This window comes from Mobula birostris, chromosome 13 (genome assembly GCF_030028105.1).
Source record: "Mobula birostris isolate sMobBir1 chromosome 13, sMobBir1.hap1, whole genome shotgun sequence".
Classification (NCBI taxonomy): domain Eukaryota; kingdom Metazoa; phylum Chordata; class Chondrichthyes; order Myliobatiformes; family Myliobatidae; genus Mobula; species Mobula birostris.
This window is the reverse complement of record NC_092382.1, coordinates 91,101,840-91,124,223: the sequence shown is the minus strand read 5'-3', so window position 1 is coordinate 91,124,223 and position 22,384 is coordinate 91,101,840. Positions and strand designations below refer to the sequence as shown.

The following is a 22,384-nucleotide window of genomic DNA, read 5'->3' as shown; positions in this document are numbered from 1 at the left end:
ACGCTCACTTTCAGCTTCCAACTGAGACTGGGGCATCTCAGGATCTCCGTACCTTCCGCCCAGGTCATGATGATCATCACCCATCGTCCTTCGAGACAGATGGAGGCCACCCGCCACTCTCTCCAAGAATCCTCGCCAATAGTTTGCCCATCGCTGGCACGGCTCTGACTGGCGTCGCATTCCCAGGGCTCTCCTTACTACCTTTCCTGACGAAAGGACGAGCATTTACCACCCTTCAATCCTCTTATACGTCTCCTGTGGCCAGGCCAGTGAGGGGGCAAAGGTACCGCAATCTCCCCCACACACCACCCCCCCCCACCAACTCCCCGTGGAAACCTGGGGCATATCCCGTCCAACCCCGGGGACTTGTCCATCCATCTAAAGTTCCTCCTTCTCGGCATCAGCGCGCTCCACAAGATCGGCCCATTCTACGTGGTCCTCACAGGTCTTTCACTTATCGAGCCACCGCCCAGGACAGATCCAGCTGGCCCCTTGAGCCGCACTGCCCGGCGATCCGAGCCCGGTTCACAGGTGGGACCTGGGGCCACGGGAGGAACCCACAGCAAACCGGCGAGAGAACGCACAAGCTACCGACAGGCATCTCCGGTGGCGGGGATCGAACCCGGCCAACACTGCAAACCACGTCGCCCCAGGACTGACGCTCACTCTCGGCTCAAAACTGACCCGGGGGTGCTGCCTGCGTGGAGTCTATCCGCTCTTCCTGTGACCGCATGGGGCTCCCTGCTCCCCCCCCAACTCCCCGAGGGCTCCAATTTCCTCAACACCCACACATAAGTGGAGTGGGGGGGGGGGTGGAATTGGTGACCGTAAATATCTTCCCCACACACTCCCCCCCCCTATTATTAAAGGAGGGGGTTAATGACAATGTCAGACCATGAGGCATTATCAATTTCAGCTGATTTATTTGCCCCCTCAGCCCCATTCTCCTGCCTTCTGCCCATAATCAGACCGTAAGATACAGGTGCAGAAGTAGGCCATTCGGCCCATCGAGCCTGCTCCTGCCATTCAATCATGGGCCGATCCAATTCTCCAGTCATCACCACTCTCCTGCCTTCCCCCCATACCCTTTGATGCCCTGGCTAATCAAGAACCTATCTACCTCTGCCTTAAGTACACCCAGTGACTTGCAACCCCTTCATTCCAAATCTTTGACACCCTTTCTAATTAAGACTCTATCAACCTCCCCTTTAAACAATTGGATACCCAACGACCTGCCCTGCACTGCGCCTGTATAATGACTTCCACAGATACACCACCCTCTGGCGAAGAGGGGAGAATTTTTGAGGAAGGGCCACTGTGAGATTCGTGTAGGTGGGTGGAGGGTTGGGAAAGAGAAGGCACAGCCACATGCAACAGAGTTGTGCAGCACAGAAAAAGCCTCTACTGCCCCACTCTTCAATGCTAGCCTGGACTCTCATCCAATCCCATTTACTAGCATTTGCCCAAAATCCCTCTAAACTTTTCCCCAAACACTACACACACCTCTCCCCACCTTCCCTTGCTCCTCTCCCTCACCTACTTTCCCTCATTCCCCCCTCTTGCTCACATAACCGCATTCTTCCTCCACGTACCTGGGGAGGTGATGGTGGTGGTGGTGGTGGTGGTGGGGGGTGCACCTACGTGACAGACGTGAGTGGAAACCAACACAGAGTACAAGAAGGGCCAGAGTCACCTCTACTTCCTGAGGAGACTGAGGTCCTTAGGAGTTTGCAGGCCTCTCCTTCACATATTCTACCAGTCCAATCTTCTTTGTGGTGGTGTGCTGGGGCAATGGCACCAACACGGGTGATGCCAACAGGCTCAATAAACTGATTAGAAAGGCTGGCTCTGTTATAGAAATCAAACTGGACACACTGTGATAGAACAAAGGACCCTACGGAAAATCCTGGTAATTCTGGACAACGTTTCTCACCCTCTGCACACTACCGTGGCTGAACAGAGGAAACACTTTTAGTAATAAACTGAGACAACTGTGCTGCTCCAAACAGCGCAGTATGAGGTCATTCTTGCCCTCAGCCATTAGGCTTTATAATGCATCAACCTATAGCTGGGGAGGTGATGACTCTTTCCCTCCTGTTAGAGGTAACTTTTTTTATTCTTTTGTACTTCATTTCTAATATTTATATCTGTGCACTTGTAACACTGCTATGATACTGTAATATCCTCTGGGATCAATTAATTATCTATCTCTTCCCACTCTCCACCACCTCAGCCATCCATCCGTCTTTCACATGAACAACTGCTCTCCCTCCCCTCCCACCCTCCACCCCGCACCACGCTCTCTCCCCAGTTTCAAGTACTCCTCCCTTCCACCTTATTCCCTCCGTCGCCTTCCCCTCACGTTACCTCCTTCACTCACCCTCACTCCCTCCTCTTCCCCACTCACGACATTATCACCCTCGGCTCACCCTTCATTCCCTTCCCTGCTCACCCATCCATCTCGACTCAGCTTTTCCTTCCTCACTCAATAACAATCGCACTCCCGATCACCTTCCCCCCCTTCATACATTAACAATCTCCCTCCCATCACCTCCCTCCATCATTAACAATCTCCCTCCCGTCACCTCCCTCCATCCCTCATTAACAATCTCCCTCCCGTCACCTCCCTCCATCCCTCATTAACAATCTCCCTCCCGTCACCTCCCTCCATCCCTCATTAACAATCTCCCTCCCGTCACCTCCCTCCATCCCTCATTAACAATCTCCCTCCCGTCACCTCCCTCCATCCCTCATTAACAATCTCCCTCCCGTCACCTCCCTCCATCCCTCATTAACAATCTCCCTCCCGTCACCTCCCTCCATCCCTCATTAACAATCTCCCTCCCGTCACCTCCCTCCATCCCTCATTAACAATCTCCCTCCCGTCACCTCCCTCCATCCCTCATTAACAATCTCCCTCCCGTCACCTCCCTCCATCCCTCATTAACAATCTCCCTCCCTCCATCCCTCATTAACAATCTCCCTCCCGTCACCTCCCTCCATCCCTCATTAACAATCTCCCTCCCGTCACCTCCCTCCATCCCTCATTAACAATCTCCCTCCCGTCACCTCCCTCCGACCCTCCGTAACAATCTCACCTCCCTCACTCACTCACCAGGTCTCCACGCTGCCGAACTAGGCCGGACGTGACGTCGTTCACCCGGAAGTGGGGCATTGGTGGCCGTCGGCCAACGGTGACCCGGAAGTGGGGCGCTGTGGGCGGAGGCGGCGGCGATGAAGCGGATGGAGCCGGACCCGGAGCGGCAGCGGTTCCCGCACAGCTTGGTGTGGACTCCCATTCCCGTGCTGTCGTGAGTGCCAGTCGCTCCTGGGCCTGGGCCTGGGCCCCGGCCCTGGTCCTGCCCCTTATCCGACCCGCGCTGTCACCTCAACTCAACTTCCACCTCAGTCCAGACCCTGACCCCACTTCGTCCCCTCTGTTAAACCCTGAGCCCTGACCCCACTCACCCCCTCCCTCCCTGAAACCCTGGCCGGACGACTCGGTCCAGCTCATGACCCCCGACCGCACCACCCCCCTTGAACCCTGACCCCTCTCTCGCCCCTCCCTTAAACCCTGACCTCGCCTCCCCTGTCCGGCACCTCAATCCAGCCCCTGACCCCGACCTCCCCTCTCCCCTGGACAGACCCCTCACCTGACCGGTGGTGTCTCCAGTGTTGAGCCAAACAGAATCAGGTTTAATAAATTTGTTACCTGTGTGGTATCAGTACAGTGCATCATAAATATAGAGAAATAAACTGAGTTACATATAAACGTATACCGTGTATAAATATTAAATAGTTAAGTTAAGATACGTAGTGTAAAGATAACAGAAATAAAAAAAATCGGTAGTGTTCATGGGTTGAAAATCTATTTAGAAATCGTAAGGCAGAGGGGAAGAAGCTGTTCCTGAATTGTTGACTGTGTGCCTTCAGGCTTCTGTACCTCCTTTCAGATGGTAGCAATGAGAGGAGGGCATGTCCTAGATGATGACAGGGATCTTTAATAATGAAGGCCACCTTTCTCAGACGCTGCTCCTTCAAGATGTCTTGGATCTACGGAGACTAGTGGGCAAGATGGAGCTGACTAACTTTACAACTTTCAGTCCTGTGCAGTAGACCCCACCCCCAAATACCAGACAGTGATGCAGCCAGTCAGTAAGCTGCACTCTATCAAAACCGCTCACCTCATTCCCCGAATCCTGGCCTGGGCTTCTCCATCCCAGCAACCCCCTGCCCCATCCCTATCCCATGTCCGTGCTGTTGTGAGGACGAGCCTCGGCCTCAGCCCCACGGCCTCTCTTCAAGCCCCTGGCCCGGCCTCATCCTGACCCCTGAAGTCGCTCCTCCCCACCCTGTGATGTCGTGGGTACGACCAGAGCGTAGACCCGCCCCCCCCATACGACTTCACCTCGTCTCTGACCACTCACATGCCCTCCTCAACTCCCTCCTCCCCTCTCCCTCTCTCACTCACTGTCTGCTCATCCCTCTCTACAGTTGGATCTTCCCCTTTATTGGGCACATGGGAATCTGCACCCTCTCTGGCATCATCCGTGACTTTGCGGGACCCTACTACGTCTCTGTGAGTATCTGCGGTGGATCCCGCCTGGCCGTGCTTGTTTATGCGTTCGGTCCTCGGCTCGGGGTCCCAGTGTGGGATCGCACTCACCCCTCACCATTTCTCCTTGCAGGAGGACAACATGGCGTTTGGCAGCCCAACCAGGTGAGTGAGCTCTGCGGGTCGTCAGTGTGTGTCTGTACACAGTGACAGCCAGGTGTGTTCAGACAGTCTGTGTACGCGCTGACGGGACAGTATAGAGAGACTGTGTGTGTGTATCTGCATAGAGCCATAGTTGTGTTCAGACAGGCCCTACGTGCTGGCGGGACGGTATGCAGAGACTGTGTGTGTGGTGACAGGACGGTATACGGAGTCTGTGTCCATTCTAACGGGACGGGAAACAGAGACTGTTTGTGTGTGTCTGTACAGAGTGGCAGCCAGGTGTGTTCAGACAGTCTGTGTGTGCGCTGAAGGGAGGGTATACAGGGACTGTGTGTGTGGTGACGGGATAGTATACAGAGAATGTTTCTGTGGTGATGGGACGCTATACAGAGACTGTGTTTCTGGTGATGGGACGGTATACAGAGACTGTGTTTGTGGTGACGGGATGGTATACAGAGACTGTGTTTGTGGTGACGGGATGGTATACAGAGACTGTGTGTATGGTGGCGGGACGGTATACAGCGAATGTGTGTGTGGTGATGGCTGATTTTCGGAGCCAAGGCAGTTTTTACCACTCGGGATAAAAGAGAGGCAAGATTGCGCAGGCCCATGACGTCAGCCAGTAGAGCGCTTAAGGTTTAAAAAGAAGACCGCCATATCCAGCGGGCAACAGAGTGATAGGGCTTTGGCTCAACGGGCTTAGGCAGTAACGGGACAAAGCGAGGTAGGTTTACCGGTGTTAGTTGCAGAAAGGAGGAAGTATGTGTGTGAGGCCAGTTTTCTGTGCTCAGTGTCAGATTTGGGACATCCTGGAGTCTCCCAGCCTCCCAGACGGCCGTATCTGCACCAGGTGTGTTGAGCTGCAGCTCCTAAGGGACCGAGTTAGGGAACTGGAGATGCACCTCGATGACCTTCGCCTGGTCAGAGAGAACGAGGAGGTGATAGATAGGGTAGGAGTTATAGGCAGGTAGTCACACCAGTGCATGGGAGACAAGTGGTCACGGTCAAGAGGGGAACGGGTAAGAGTCAGGTACTAGAGAGTACCCCTGTGGCTGTGCCCATTGACAATAAGTACTCCTGTTTGAGTACTGTTGGGGGGGACAGCCTACATGGGGGAAGTGACATTGGCCATGCCTCCAGCACAGAGCCCGGCCTTGTGGCTCAGAAGGGTAGGGAAAGGAAGAGGAAGACAGTAGTGATAGGGGACTCTATAGTTAGGGGGTCAGACAGGCGATTCTGTGGACGCAGGAAAGAAACTCGGATGGTAGTTTGCCGCCTAGGTGCCAGGGTCCGGGATGTTTCAGATCGCGTCCAAGATATCCTGCAGTGGGAGGGAGAACAGCCAGAGGTTGTGGTACATATTGGTACCAATGACATAGGTAGAAAAAGGAAGAGGTCCTGAAAAAAGAGTACAGGAAGTTAGGAACGAAGTTGAGAAGCGGGACCTCAAAGCTAGTAATCTCTGGATTACTGCCTATGCCACGCGACAGTGAGAATAGGAATAGAATGAGGTGGAGGATAAATGCGTGGCTGAGGGATTGGAGCAGGAAGCAGGGATTCAGATTTCTGGATCATTGGGACCTGTACAAGAAGGACAGGTTGCACTTGAATCCCAGGGAGACCAATATCCTCGTGGGGAGGTTTGCTAAGACTACTGGGGAGAGTTTAAACTAGAATTGTTGGGGAGTGGGAACCGAACTGAAGAGACAGGGGAAGAGGAGATTGGCTCACAAATAGAGAAAGCTTGCAGACAGTGCAAGAGGGAGAATAGGTAGGTGATAGAGAAGGAATGCGATCAGACCGAAGGTTTGAGTTGTGTCTATTTTAACACGAGTGTTGTGAACAAAGCGGATGAGCTTAGAGCGTAGATCAGTGTTTGGAGATAGGATGTGGTGGCCATTACAGAGACTTGGATGGCTCAGGGACAGGAATGATTACTTCAAGTGCCAGGTTTTGGGTGTTTCAGAAAGGACAGGGAGGGAGACAAAAGAGGTGGGGGCATGGCACTGTTGATCAGAGATCGTGTCATGGCTGCAGAAAAGGTGGACGCCATGGAGGGATTGTCTATGGAGTCTCTGTGGGTGGAAGTTAGGGACAGGAAGGGGTCAATAACTTTACTGGGTGTTTTTTTATAGGTCGCCCAATAGTAACAGGGATATTGAGGAGCAGATAGGGAAACAGATCCTGGAAAGGTGTAATAATAACAGAGTTGTCGTGATGGGAGAGTTTAATTTCCCAAATATCGATTGGTATCTCCCTAGAGCAAGGGGTCTAGATGGGCTGGAGTTTGTTAGGTGTGTTCAGGAAGGTTTCTTGACTTAATATGTAGATAAGCCTACAGGAGGAGAGGCTGTACGTGATTTGGTATTGAGAAATGAACGTGGTCAGGTGTCAGATCTCTCAGTGGGAGAGCATTTTGGAGATAGTGATCATAATTCTATCTCCTTTACAATATCATTGCAGAGAGATAGGAACAGATAAGTTAGAAAAGCATTTAATTGGAGTAAGGGGAATTATGAGGCTATCAGGCAGGAAATTGGAAGCTTAAATGGAAACAGATGTTCTCAGGGAAAAGTACAGAAGAAATGCGGCAAATGTTCAGGGGATATTTGTGTGGAGTTCTGCATAGGTAAGCTCCAACGAGACAGGGAAGTTATGGTAGGTATAGGAACCGTGGTGTACAAAGGCTGTAATGAATCTAGTCAAGAAGAAATTAAAAGCTTACGAAAGGTTCAGAGAGCTAGGTAATGTTAGAGATCTGGAAGATTATAAGGCTAATAGGAAAGAGCTTAAGAAGGAAATTAGGAGAGCCAGAAGGGGCCATGAGAAGGCCTTGGTAGGCAGGATTAAAAAAAAACCCCAAGGCATTCTACAAGTATGTGAAGAGCAAGAGGATAAGACATGAAAGAATAGGACCCATCAAGTGTGACAGTGGGAAAGTGTGCATGGAACCGGAGGAAATAACAGAGGTACTTAATGAATACTGTACTTCAGTATCACTACGGAAAAGGATCTTGATGATTGTAGTGATGACTTGCAGCAGACTGAAAAGCTTGAGCATGTAGATATTAAGAAAGAGGATGTGCTGGAGCTTTTGGAAAGCATCAAGTTGGATAAGTCGCCGGGACCAGATGAGATGTACCCCAGGCTACTGTGGGAGGTGAGGGAGGAGATTGCTGAGCCTCTGGTGATGATCTTTGCATCATCAATGGGGACGGGAGAGATTCCAGAGGTTTGGAGGGTTGCAGATGTTGTTCCCTTATTCAAGAAAGGGAGTAGAGATAGCCCAGGAAATTATAGACCAGTGAGTCTTACCTCAGTGTTGGAGTAAGTTGTTGGAGAAGATCCTGAGAGGCAGGATTTATGAACATTTGGAGAGGTATAATATGATTAGGAATAGTCAGCATGGCTTTGTCAAGGGCAGGTCATGCCTTACGAGCTTGATTGAATTTTTTGAGGATGTGACTAAACACATTGATGAAGTAAGAGCAGTGGATGTAGTGTATATGGATTTCAACATGGCATTTGATAAGATACCCCATGCGAGGCTTATTGAGAAATGAAGGAGGCATGGGGTCCAAGGGGACATTGCTTTGTGGATCCAGAATTGGCTTGCCCACAGAAGGCAAAGAGTGGTTGTAGACGGGTCATATTCTGCATGGAGGTCGGTGACCAGTGGTGTGCCTGAGGGATCTATTCAGGGACCCCTTCTCTTCGTGATTTTTATAAATGACCTGGATGAGGAAGTGGAGGGATGTAAATCTGCTGATGACACAAAGGTTGGAGGTGTTGTGGATAGTGTGGAGGGCTGTCAGAGGTTACAGCGGGACATTGAAAGGATGCCAAACTGGGCTGAGAAGTGGCAGATGGAGTTCAACCCAGATAAGTGTCAAGTGGTTTATTTTGGTGGGTCAAATATGATGGTAGAATATAACCATATAACAATTACAGCACGGAAACAGGCCATCTCGGCCCTTCTAGTCCATGCTGAACCCTTACTCTCACTTAGACCCACCAACCTGCACTCAGCCCATAACCCTCCATTCCTTTCCTGTCCACATAGCGTCCAGTTTAACTTTAAATGACAACATTGAACCATTAATATAGTATTAATGGTAAGACTCTTGGCAGTGTGGAGGATCAGAGGGATCTTGGGGTCCGAGTCCATTGGATGCTCAAAGCAGCTACGCAGGTTGACTCTGTGGTTATGGTGCATTGGCCTTCATCAATGGTGGAAATGAATTTATGAGCCGAGAGGTAATGTTGCAGCTGTGTAGGATCCTGGTCAGAGCCCACTTGGAGTACTGTGCTCAGTTCTGGTCGCCTCACTACAGGAAGAACATGGAAACCATAGAAAGGGTGCAGAGGAGATTTACAAGGATGTTGCCTGGATTGGGGAGCATGCCTTATGAGAATAGGTTGAATGAACTCGGCCTGTTCTCCTTGGAACGACAGAGGATGAGAGGTGACCTGATGGAGGTGTACAAGACAATGAGAGGCATTGATCGTGTGGATAATCAGAGAATTTTTTCCAGGGCTGAAATGGTTGTCACAAGAGGACACAAGTTTAAGGTGCTGGGAAGTAGGTACAGAGGAGATGTCAGGGGTAAGTTTTTTACTCAGAGAGTGGGGAGTGTGTGGAATGGGCTGTCAGCAATGGTGGTGGAGGCGGATATGATAGGGTATGTTAAGAGACTTTTGGATGGGTACATGGAGCTTAGTAAAATGGAGGGCTCTAGGTAAAGCCTAGTAATTTCTAAGGTAGGGACATGTTCGGCACAACTTTGAGGGCCAAAGGGCCTGTATTGTGCTGTAGGTTTTCTGTGTTTCTACGTATGCAGAGATTGTGTGGTGACAGGACGCTATACAGAGACTGTGTGTGTGGTGACGGGTCGGTGATACAGAGACTGTGTGTGTGGTGATGGGATGGTATACAGAGACTGTGTGTGTGGTGACGGGTCGGTGATACAGAGACTGTGTGTGTGGTGACGGGTCGGTGATACAGAGACTGTGTGTGTGGTGATGGGATGGTATACAGAGACTGTGTGTGTGGTGATGGGATGGTATACAGAGACTGTGTATGTGGTGATGGGATGGTATACAGAGACTGTGTGTGTGTGTGTGTTGGGACGCTATACAGAGACTGTGTGTGTGGTGATGGGACGCTATACAGAGACTGTGTGTGTGTGTGTGTTGGGACGCTATACAGAGACTGTGTGTGTGTGTTGGGACGCTATACAGAGACTGTGTGTGGTGATGGGACGGTATACAGAGACTGTGTGTGTGTGTGTGTTGGGACGCTATACAGAGACTGTGTGTGTGGTGATGGGACGGTATACAGAGACTGTGTGTGGTGACGGGACGTTTTACAGAGACTGTGTGTGTGTGTGTGTTGGGACGCTATACAGAGACTGTGTGTGTGGTGATGGGATGGTATACAGAGACTGTGTATATGGTGATGGGACGGTATACAGAGACTGTGTGTGTGTGTGTTGGGACGCTATACAGAGACTGTGTGTGTGGTGATGGGACGGTATACAGAGACTGTGTGTGGTGACGGGACGTTTTACAGAGACTGTGTGTGTAGTGATGGGATGGTATACAGAGACTGTGTGTGTGGTGATGGGATGGTATACAGAGACTGTGTGTGTGGTGATGGGATGGTATACAGAGACTGTGTGTGTGTGTGTGTTGGGACGCTATACAGAGACTGTGTGTGTGGTGATGGGATGGTATACAGAGACTGTGTATATGGTGATGGGACGGTATACAGAGACTGTGTGTGTGTGTGTGTTGGGACGCTATACAGAGACTCTGTGTGTGTGGTGATGGGATGGTATACAGAGACTGTGTGTGGTGATGGGACGGTATACAGAGACTGTGTGTGTGTGTGTGTGTGTTGGGACGCTATACAGAGACTGTGTGTGTGGTGATGGGATGGTATACAGAGACTGTGTGTGGTGATGGGACGGTATACAGAGACTGTGTGTGTGGTGACGGGACGTTTTACAGAGACTGTGTAGTGATGGGATGGTATACAGAGACTGTGTGTGTGGTGATGGGACGGTATACAGAGACTGTGTGTGTGTGTGTGTTGGGACGCTATACAGAGTGTGTGTGTGGTGATGGGATGGTATACAGAGACTGTGTGTGGTGATGGGATGGTATACAGAGACTGTGTGTGTGTGTGTGTGTTGGGACGCTATACAGAGACTGTGTGTGTGGTGACGGGACTCACTGTCTCTGTCTCTGGAGAATCTTATCCTCTCATGTCAAAGCCACGGACTCTCACAGCTACCTGGACTACACCTCGTCCCACCCTGCTACCCCTTCTCTGGATTCCTCCACCTCTGCTAGATCTGCTCTCAGGATAAGGCTTTTCTTTCTAGAATGAAGGAGATGTTCTCCTTTTTCAAAGAAGGGTCTTCCCTTTCTCCATAAGCGCTGCCCTCAACCACATCTCTTACATTTCAGGCACGTCTATTCTTACCCCATCCTCTCCCACCCTATCATGGATAGGGTTCCTCCTGTCCTCACCTACCATCCTCGTCCAGCACGTAATTCTCCAAAACTTCTGCCATCTCCAACAGGATCCCTCCATCTCACCAATCAACTTTTCCTGCCTTCCACTTTCTGCTTTCCACAGGGATCACTCTCTATGCGACTCCCTTGTCCATTCATCCCTCCCCACCGATCTCCTTACTGGCCCTTATCCTTGCAAGCGGAACAACTTCTACACCTGCCTCTGCGCCACCTCCATCACTACCTTTCAGGGCCCAAACAGTCATTCCAGGTGAGTCTGTTGGAGTCATAAACTGTGCCCGGTCCTCCTGGTGTGGCCTCCTGTATATCAGCGTGGCCCGGTGTCGATTGGGCAGGATCTGCCAGAACAAGCAGGTTCTCCCAGTGGCCACTCATTTTAATTCCACTTCCCATTCCCATATGTACATCCATGCCTGCCTTCAGTGTTAGGATAAGCCCACAGAGTATGGAGGAACAGCACCTTATATTCTGTTTGCTTAGCCTCCAACCTGATGGCATGAACATCGATTTCTCAAACTTCCGGTAATGCCTCCCAACCTCCCTCCCCCCCCACACACACCTCCATTTCCCATCCCTTTTTTCTTCTCTCATCTCATCTCACCTCACCAATCAACTTCCGAGCTCTTTACTTCATCCCTCCCCCTCCAGGTTTCACCTCTCACCTTGTGTTTCTCTCTTTCCCCTCCCCCCACCTTTCAAATCTACTCATCAGCTTTTTTTCTGCAGTCCTGACGAAGGGTCTCGGCCCAAAATGTCGGCTGTTTACTCTTTTCCACAGATGCTGCCTGACCTGCTGAGTTGCTCCAGTATTTTGTGTGTGTTGCTTTGGATTTCCAGCATCTGCAGATGCAGATTGTCTCTTGTTTGTGAACAGAGATTCTGTGTGTGTATGTATGTACGTACATACGTGTACATGGGGCGATGGGACGGTATACAGTGACTGTGAGTGTGTCTCTGTGTGTATGTGTGTGTGTATACACATGTACACAGGATGATGGGATGGTATACAGTGACTGTGTGTGTGTGTATACGTGTACCTGGGGTGATGGGATGGTATACAGTGACTGTGTGTGTGTGTGTACGTGTACCTGGGGTGATGGGATGGTGTACAGTGACTGTGTGTATGTGTACACAGGGCGATGGGACGGTATACAGTGACTGTGTGTACATGTACACGGGGCGATGGGACGGTATACAGTTACTGTGTGTGTGTGTGTGTGTACACGTTTACATGGGGCGATGGGACGGTATACAGTGACTGTGTGTGTGTGTACGTGTACATGGGGTGATGGGATGGTATACAGTGACTGTGTGTGTATGTTTACATGGGGCGATGGGATGGTATACAGTGAGTGTGTGTGTATATACGTACGTACGTGTACACAGGGCGATAGGATGGTATACAGTGTGAGTGCGTCTCTGTGTGTGTGTATACACATGTACACGGGGCGATGGGACGGGATACGGTGACTGTGTGTGTATACACATGTACACGGGGCGATGGGACGGGATACAGTGACTGTGTGTGTGTGTGTACGTGTACATGGGGCGATGGGACGGGATACAGTGACTGTGTGTGTGTGTGTTGTAGGTGCCATGCCTTGCCCCCTGCTGACAGGCAGCAAGCTTCTTGTTAGTGTCTGATTACTGGTGTGGGACGTCTCGTTGTCTGCAGGTACTGGCAGCTGGACCCCGCCAAGGTTTATGCCATGGGATCAAACCCCTGGGACACGGGTGTTCTGGAGGCGTCCGAGGAGTACAAGCATCGGATGGTATGTTTGCCCCCCCCCCCCCCCCCCGGTTGACAAGGGCTCTCCTGCTGTCCGTCTGCGCAGGGACCAGGTTGTCTGCGGGGTCCCGTTCTCCCTCTGATCTGGGACTAGGGTGTTCCCGCAGGGTCCCACTGCCCCTCCTAATTACTGGGCATCCTTCCACGTTCCTGATACGCCCCCAGAGGGCAGGGTGCATTCGCAGGGCCGCAGTGTCTCTCTGCATGGGACTAGGTCTCTGTACGGGGACCTCCTACCCACCCGGGGGCTAGCATGATGCTGCAGGCTTCCAGTGTCCCATCGACCCAGGGGTTCTGGAGCATTCTCCTCTCCCTCCCTTTGGGCTGGTCAGTGTCCAGAAGTTCCCGTTGCCACTCCATGCACGGATGCGACTACTGTGTCTCCAGGGTCCCTGTCTCCTCTTGTCCAGAGGGTGGGAATTCTCCTCGGGGTCTGGCTGCCCCTCCACTACTATGGGACAGACTGTGGGTATCAGCAGGGTCCCACTTACCCACTCCTTCAGTTCTCTTCAGGATCCTGCTGGGATTCTCCTCGGGGTCTGGCTGCCCCCCACCTCCCACTGCCCCTTTGCCACTACGGGACTGTCTGTGGGTATCAGAATGGTCTATATTTCCAACACCCCTCCGCTGTTGTCAGGGCCGTGAGAGCAGCCTGCATGGTCGATGGTACCCTGGTCTGGGGTGTGCTGTGCTGTTTCTGGCCGGTGGTAACGGCTTGCTTCCTCTTCCAGCACAACCTGTGCTGCGATAACTGCCACTCCCATGTGGCCATGGCCCTGAACCTGATGCGATACGAAAACAAGACCTCCTGGAACATGGTGAAGCTCTGCTTCCTGATGCTGGTGCACGGTCGCTATGTCAGGTAGGTGCTCTCCGCTGGTTCCCGAGGGTTAGCAGGACCCCGGAGTCCTGCTGTGAAGGGAAGGGCTGGGTTAAGCCAGCCCTGTGTCCCCATTCTCCATTCCCGGGTTGGGGAGCGAGGGGGTGAATTGGCCCTGTGTTGCTGCTCCCCATCCCTGGGCTGATTGAGCCCCGGATTCCTGCTCCCCCTCCTCGATGGGAGGGGGAGGGTGAACCAGCCCTGGATTTTTTTTCCCACTCCCCACCCCTGGGTTGAGGAGGGAGGAGGCGAATCAGCCCTGGTTTCCCGCTCCCCATCCCCGTGGCCCCTGGGCTGTTGTTTTCACCTGGAGCAGGGGTCAGTACCGTTCGCCGAGGGGCCCCTAATTTGGGTGTGCGAGTGGGCCCCTGTTGCCTGGTTGCACCGGGCTATTCCACTCACCCTTTGAAGAGGGGGGAGGATTTTGCAGGCCTCTACCCGGGTGGCTCGCCTGACCACGTGTCTGGCAGAATGCTCCTGTTCCTGGCAGTGTCTGGACGCTTGGGGAGCGACGGGAAGGAATCAGGCTGACCTCTCTCTTTCCACCACCTCTTCCCCCCACCCCGCCAGTTTTTCAGGATTTCTCCGTACTTGGCTGCCCTTCCTGCTGATCCTCACTGTCACTGTCGCCGTCGTACTGGCCTTCAGTCTGAGGTGATCCAGCACGGCCGGAAACACTGGAGGCCTCCTGGGACCGTGGCGCCCTGACTCTCTTCATTCCGTCCGGTGACTCCCAGCTCATCGCTCGCCTCTCCCGACTGATACACAGCTCTGTACTGGACCCGCCCCAGGAGCAGGGGGCTGACGGCCAGCGCGGCGCAGAGAGATCTCCGCATTGCCCCTTTCCCAAAGAGCACACCACACGTCGGACATTCGGGGTGGTATGGTCTCCACTCCAGTGGTATGACGGTTTCTGCACAATCCTTCATTTTACTCCAACAATTAAGACTCTGATGCAAAAGTTAAACGGTGCAAACTTTCAACTCGACCCTTTTCCAATCTCTGGATCCCCCTGAACCAAACCCGTTGTTGGAACGATATGCGTCATTGTCACCCACCCCGGCAACGTTCCACCTCCTGCCCCCAATCCCGCCACCCCCGATGTCAGGTCCGGAAATCTTCGCCAGGACTGGGTATCTCTCACCTTTAAATTCCCAACGGCCCAGACCCCACTCCCCACCCTGTTTGTACTCTCCGGGTGCCCTTCGAAATCCCCGGAAACCCCGTTTTCTGCCACCTTTAAAACCCGCTGCTCCCTACAGACTCACCACTTCCCCACTCCCTTTAAACTCCCCAGAACTCCATTTGCCATGCCTTGTATCCTGGACCCCGCCCCCGCTTCTTTCAAACTCTGAGAACCCACCCCCCCCCCTTAGCCACTCCCCTTCAAATCTGCCGGACTCCCTTCCTTACACGCAGGAAACTGTATTATTTTACTGGGTAATATCTAAATAAAAAGAACTAAGAGTGTACTGGAATGTGAATTAGGATAAGCTCGCAGAATATCTGTCGGTCGCCCTGAAAGTGGTGGCCGTGTTGGCGAAGAAAGCATCCAGCGCACTTGCCTTTGTTGATCATAACACACTGACCTCAAGACAGTGTTACGACTGGACACAACTGTGATGGAATTCCACTGGGAGTGTTGTGTGCCGTTCTGCTTCCCCAGAAGGTGTTTTTAGGCGATCGAGAATGTTGGCCTTCGTTGCGCGAGGGATTTAGTTTAAGTGCAGGGAGGTGACGCTGCAACTGTACAGAGGACTGGTGAGGCTTCCCCTGGAGTCCTGCATACAGTTCTGGTCTCCGGAACTTGAGGGAAAGGTGCTCCCAGTTCATTCTGGAGAAGGGGCCATGACTATTCAAAGGTTTCAAAGGTACATTTAACGTCAGAGAAATGTATACAATATGCATCCTGAAATTCTTTTTCTTCGCAACCATCCATGAAAACAGAGGAGTGCCCCAAAGAATGAATGGCAGTTAAATGTTAGAACCCTGAAGCCCCCCCCAACTCCCCCTTCCCATGTGTAAGCAGCAGCAAAGCAACGATCCCCTTCCCCCACCAGCAAAAATAGCATCCGCGTCCCCCACTGAGCACGCAAAGCTTCAGTAAAGACACAGACTTGCAGTACCCCACAGACTATTCATTCACCCAGTATTTGACATACCACAGGCCCTCCCCCTCCCTCAATAAGGGAAAAAGAGGCGCGTCTCTTCCACTGGAATGTGTGGAATTTGTTACTGCAGGCAATTGTGGAGGCCAGCTCCTTGGGTGTATTCAAGGTTCATGATTGGACATGGCATCAAAGGTTACAGGGAGAAGGCCGGGGAGTGGGGCTGAGGAGGAGGAGAAAGGGATCAACCATGATTGAATGGCGGAGCAGACTCGATGAGCCAAATGGGCTAATTCTGCTCCTGTGTCTTACAGTGTTCAACATATAAAATTATGAAAGAAGTATATAAGATGTTGGCAGGAAAGTTGCTTTCACTGGTGGGTGACAGCAGAACAAGGAGACGTGGCTTCAAGATTCAGGACCGAGATGAAGAGAAACTGCTTTTATCAGAGGAAAGAAATAGAATCTGAGTAATTGTCTGCCTCAGGGAACAGTAGAGGGTACTTTATTAAATGGATTTAAGATACAATTATATAATTGCATAGCAGGGCAATTAATGGCTGTAGGTGTTGGATCCAGATATGATATAGTCCAGGAGGTTTGAATGGGGTGAAAATCTTGTGAAAAAATAGTTAACCAACTTACTGGATTGCAGGGGCTCCCAAGCCTCTTTATGCCATGGACCAATACCATTATGGCTGGAAAGTCTTGTCTCTCTGCGCTGTGTCCAGAAGGTCCCTTATTGTTCACCCAGACCTAAGACTGGTGTAGGGGGCAGGGCTTCAGATTCTTGGATAATTGGGATCTCTTCTGGGGGGAGTATGACCTTTTCAAAAAGGACAGGTTACACCTTAACCTGAAGGGGACCAATATCCTGGTGAGAAAGTTTAATAGAGCTGTTAGGGAGGGTTTAAACTAATTTGGCAGGGGGATGGGAACTGGAATGACAGAGCGGAGGAAGGGGAAAACAGAAATAAATCTAAGATAGTGAGCAGTAAAGATGTCAGGAAAGACAGGCAAATGATGGGGCAAATTTGTAGCCATTGGGATGAGTTGCAGTGCAATAAAGTTGCAGTGAAATCAAAGCGAAAACTATCAAATACTGGTCTGAAGGTGTTATACTTAAATGCACGCAGCATAAGGAATAAGGTGGATGATCTTGTCGTACAGCTACAGATTGGCAGATATGATATTGTGGCCATCACTGAGACCTGGCTAAAGGATGCATGTCTAGGAGCTGAATGTCCAAGGATACACGGTGTATTGGAAGGATAGGAAGGTAGGCAGAGGGGGAGGCGTGGCTTTATTGGTAAGATATGATATTAAATCATTAGAAAGAGGTGATATAGGATCGGAAGGTGCAGAATCTTTATGGGTTGAGCTAAGAAATTGCAGGGGTAAAAGGACCCTGATGGCAGTTATTTATAGGCCTCCAAACAGCTGCAGGGATGTGGACTACAAATTACAACTGGAAATAGAAAAGACTTGTCAGAAGGACAGTGTTATCATAATTGTGGGGGATTTTAACATACGAGTGGATTGGGAAAATCAGGTCGGCACTGGATCTTGAGAGAGAATTTGTAGAATGTCTGCGAGATGTTTTTTTAGAACAGCTTGTTGTTGAGCCCACTTGGGGATCGGCTGTACTGGATTGGGTATTATGTAATGAACCGGAGGTGATTAGAGAGATTGAGGTGAAGGAACCCTTAGGAGGCAGTGATCATAACATGATTGAGTTCACTGTGAAATTTGAAAAAGAGAAGCCGAAATCTGCTGTGTTGGTATTTCAGTGGAGTAAAGGAAATTACAGTGGCATGAGAGAGGAACTGGCCAAAGTTGACTGGAAAGGGACACTGGCGGGAAAGACAGCAGAGCAGCAGTGGCTGGAGTTTATGCAAGAAGTGAGGAAGGTGCAAGACAGGTATATTCCAAAAAAGAAGAAATTTTCGAGTGGAAAAAGGATGCAACCGTGGTTGACAAGAGAAGTCAAAGCCAAAGTTAAAGCAAAGGAGAGGGCATACACGAAAGCAAAAATTAGTGGGAAGACAGAGGATTGGGACGTTTTTAAAACCTTACAAAAGGAAACCAAGAAGATCATTAAGAGGGAAAAGATTAACTATGAAAGGAAGCTAGCAAATAATATCAAAGAGGATACTAAAAGCTTTTTCAAGTAAAAAGACAGGTGAGAGTAGATATAAGACCGATAGAAAATGATGCTGGAGAAATTGTAATGGGAGATAAGGAGATGGCAGAGAAACTGAACGAGTATTTTGCATCAGTCTTCACTGAGGAAGACATCAGCAATATACCGGACACTCAGGGGTGGCAGGGAAGAGAAGTGTGCGCAGTCACAATTACGACAGAGAAAGTACTCAGGAAGCTGAATAGTCTAAAGGTAGATAAATCTCCTGGATCAGATGGAATGCACCCACATGTTCTGAAGGAAGTAGCTGTGGAGATTGCGGAGGCATTAGGGATGATCTTTCAAAAGTCGATAGGTTCTGGCATGGTTCCGGAGGACTGGAAGATTGCAAATGTCACGCTGCTATTGAAGAAGGGGGCAAGGAAGCAAAAAGGAAATTATAGACCTGTTAGCTTGACATCGATGGTTGGGAAGTTGTTGGAGTCGATTGTCAAGAATGAGGTTACAGAGTACCTGAAGGCATATGACAAGATAGGCAGAACTCAGCATGGATTCCTTAAAGGAAAATCCTGCCTGACAAACCTATTACAATTTTTTGAGGAAATTACCAGTAGGCTAGACAAGGGAGCTGCAGTGGATGTTGTTTATTTGGATTTTCAGAAGGCCTTTGACAAGGTGCCACACATGAGGCTACTTAACAAGATAAGAGCCCATTGAATTACGGGAAAGTTACATACATTGATAGAGCGTTGGCTGATTGGCAGGAAACAGAGAGAGGGATTCTGTTCTGGTTGGCTGCCGGTTACCAGAAGTTTTCCACGGGGTCCATGTTGGGGCCGCTTCTTTTTACACTGTACATCAACGATTTGGATTATGGAATAGATGGCTTTGTGGCTAAGTTTGCTGACGATACGAAGATAGGTGGAGGGGCCGGTCGTGTTGAGGAAACAGAGTGTCTGCAGAGAGACTTGGATAGATTGGAAGAATGGGCAGAGAAGTACAATGTTGGAAAGTGTATGGTTATGCACTTTGGCAGAAAAAATAAACGAGCAGACTATTATTTAAATAGGGAAAGAATTCAAAGTTCGGAGATGCAACGGGACTTGGGAGTCCTCGTACAGGATACCCTTAAAGTTAACCTCCATGTTGAGTCAGTAGTGAAGAAGGCGAATGCAATGTTGGCATTCATTTCTAGAGGAATAGAGTATAGGAGCAGAGATGTGATGTTGAGGCTCTATAAGGCGCTGGTGAGACCTCACTTGGAGTACTGTGGGCAGTTTTGGTCTCCTTATTTAAGAAAGGATGTGCTGACGTTGGAGAGGGTAGAGAGAAGATTCACTGGAATGATTTCGGGAATGAGAGGGTTAACATATGAGGAATGTTTGTCCACTCCTGGACTGTATCCTTTGGAGTTTAGAAGAATGAGGGGAGACCTCATAGAAACATTTCGAATGTTGAAAGGCATGAACAGAGTGGATGTGGCAAAGTTGTTTCCCATGATGGGGGAGTCTAGTATGAGAGGGCATGATTTAAGGATTGAAGGGCGCCCATTCAGAACAGAAATGCAAAGAAATTTTTTAGTCACAGGGTGGGGAATCTATGGAATTTGTTGCCATGGGCAGCAGTGGAGGCCAAGTCATTGGGTGTATTTAAGGCAGAGATTGACAGGTATCTGAGTAGCCAGGGCATCAAAGGTTATGGTGAGAAGGCGGGGGTGTGGGACTAAATGGGAGGATGGATCAGCCCATGATAAAATGGTGGAGCAGACTCAATGGGCCGAATGGCCAGCTTCTGCTCCTTTGTCTTATGGTCTTATTGTAAATAAGGACCAAGAGCACAAGAGGCAGAACAAAGAATTTGTGGTCATCTTACAATGAAAGCTTGGTCAAACAGTTCCTCCCATAAGAACAGCCGATGACAGTTTGATTTGTGGTAATAGATAGAGTTAATTGGGTCGTTGCTCGTGTCACTTCCATGGTTGAAGAATCTTTCACTGTCCCGTGTACCGTACAGAGCAGACACAGCAAAGGCAACATTGAAAACAATTGGTGTGCATCAATGTTTCACATTCAGTTGCCATTTTCCCGATTTCAGCAGACAATACTCTTACACGACTGCAGATCTTGGAAATTGTCCACCCTGCAACTCATTCCCCACACCCTCCTAACGTTTTAGAACTGACTTGCAGATGGACAAGGAGTAATTTTCACATTACCTTTGGCTAAAATACATTATTTCACTCAGGAGAAATCAGTAGCGGGAACCATCGTTGACAACACTGACTGATGCAGGCAGAGTAGCGAGCTTAACTCGCCCAACAAGAGAGAAAAAGAAAATCCCTTTACATGTACCTAGCTGCCCCTCAATTGAGGTAAACGTTTTCCATCTATACTACCGAAACCTCTTTTTACCCGGCGTCTCTGGAAATGTTCGCCCCTCGCTAACAGCCACTGGACTCTGCGGCGAGAAACCCACCTTTCTCGGGCTTCGTACGTCTCAGGTGTACAGGAATTTGTTCCTGCCAAGTCCTTGAGGGTGGGATGTCGCTCTCACCCAAACCCCAGTTTCTGTGAATGCCCTGTGACTTACCGGCCTCCTGCAATTGCCCGTCGGCAAGAAGTAGCAGATCATACACTGCGTACAATTATAAAGAAAGTATATTTTTGAACATTAACTTAACCAAAGAGTTAGTAAGGGAAAAACGGGCCCATTATAATTAAACAGTCACATGTGCACGTAATTTGGAGCTCATCTTAAACTTGTCTGTAATTCTTGCGCTGGGCTCTTGGTTAGCGTGAAAGCATACACATTTTGAATGTCACTCGAAATCCATCCCGAACAAACGAGCTCTGCCACGGGAGTATCGGTCCTCCTTCCTTGAAGCCATTCGTCTGCACAGAGCACCTTGTGCAGCAAGGACGGCATCCTCAGCCGTCGTCCCTCCTGTCTTCTCCCAGCTCCTGCCAAAAAAAGATACTGACCCATACCAGTATCCCTCACAAAAACACTCTGCCCAGCAGAACTTTCTCCCAACTCCACCACCCTGACTGGCTGACACCACGTCCCTAAGTTGAACAACAAAGCCTCAAACCCAAACAGGCTGAAAGCAGAACAGACTGCTCTGGCAGATCTGCGAAAATATGCTACCTGCAGCAGGGCAGTAAAAATCTTAACCAGGGCGTCACACTGCCCTACCTGGAAGACTTTGCGGCCTGGCAGCTGGGTGCTCATCCTAGGCCTCGAGATATAAGAGCAGGAGACAGAGCATTATGGTCCTGCAAATGCAGAACCAGCTACACTGCAAATGGCTGGAAGTTTACCGAACGTTCATAGACGGACAGGTGATCATACAGACGTATAAGCAAGCAGAAAGGAAGTTAAGCTACAAGGAAAATGATAACTTAGACCCCAACACAACATGGAAGGCAGGCAGTGGAGCGAAATGCATGCCATTTCGGCCACGTTGTTCCTGAATGGCGGGGCAGCTGGCCGACTCTGTCTCCCAATTTGTTGGGCTGGAGAGGAGGCAAAGAGATCCACGAGGACAGCAGGGTGACTGGAGGATTTCAGTCGTAAGGAGAAACTGTGTAGGCTTCCCTGGTGTGTGTGCTCCTTTCTTTGAACGGGTTACATGGTATTTCTTTATTTTGCAGCTGCCTGCCGGCAGATGAATCTCAGGATTGCTGTTAAGGATCCGGCCTGAACACTGGGTCGAAGGGCCTCTGCTGGTAGCTCTGGATCACGACAGTCTTTAATTTCTGTTTTCTTTCACCTGGCCATGTGGTTTCTGGCCCAGCCCCCTTTCCTTTTTGGACTTCTTCCAATTACCTGCTTGTCTCCTCATTTGCACGCACTTGTTTCTAATTTTCACTCATTACCCTGGTCATTTAAACCCTACCTTGACTAGAGTTCTCTGCCTTTAAAACGTCACCCAGTGTCAGCCCTACAGGTAGAAATGGGAGTAATGCCTTTGGAACTAAGAAGGATGCAACTGATGGCAAGCTACTGGGCTAACTTGCAGGGGCACAATAATTCTCACCCTACTAAAGGAGTGTTGCAGGAGTGCTGGGAAAATGGGAGGTTTCAGAGGGATACCTTTAGTCAGGTAGGGAATGATATCGCGAAAGAATGTGGAGTATTTGATCTGAGGATAAGTCCTTCAGTAGTTTATCCGGTTGTAGCTCCATGGAAGCTTGTATGGCCT

General features: G+C 50.1%; 2 protein-coding genes across 3 annotated transcripts in view; one reads left to right on the top strand and one right to left on the bottom strand.

The window, feature by feature from the left end:
• The window catches only part of nop2 (NOP2 nucleolar protein homolog (yeast)), a 61,253-nt gene extending 58,049 nt beyond the window's left edge, over positions 1-3,204 (bottom strand). Inside the window, exon 1 of the mRNA XM_072275509.1 lies at positions 3,116-3,204. The gene's annotated coding sequence lies outside the window, so the exon portion shown is untranslated. The remainder of the gene's footprint in view (positions 1-3,115) is intronic.
• On the top strand, positions 3,191-15,399 carry LOC140207163 (transmembrane protein 222-like). Of its 2 annotated transcripts, XM_072275507.1 has the most exons (6): positions 3,193-3,311; positions 4,495-4,579; positions 4,689-4,720; positions 12,936-13,032; positions 13,781-13,911; positions 14,500-15,399. In XM_072275507.1, the coding sequence occupies exons 1-6, from the start codon at positions 3,235-3,237 to the stop codon at positions 14,585-14,587; spliced, it is 510 nt and encodes a 169-aa protein (XP_072131608.1). In that variant the 5' UTR covers positions 3,193-3,234; the 3' UTR covers positions 14,588-15,399. The 2 variants fall into 2 exon arrangements, with proteins under 2 accessions (XP_072131609.1, XP_072131608.1); XM_072275508.1 differs by lacking the exon at positions 13,781-13,911 and having other exon boundaries at positions 3,191-3,311.
• Positions 15,400-22,384: the final 6,985 nt, after the last annotated feature.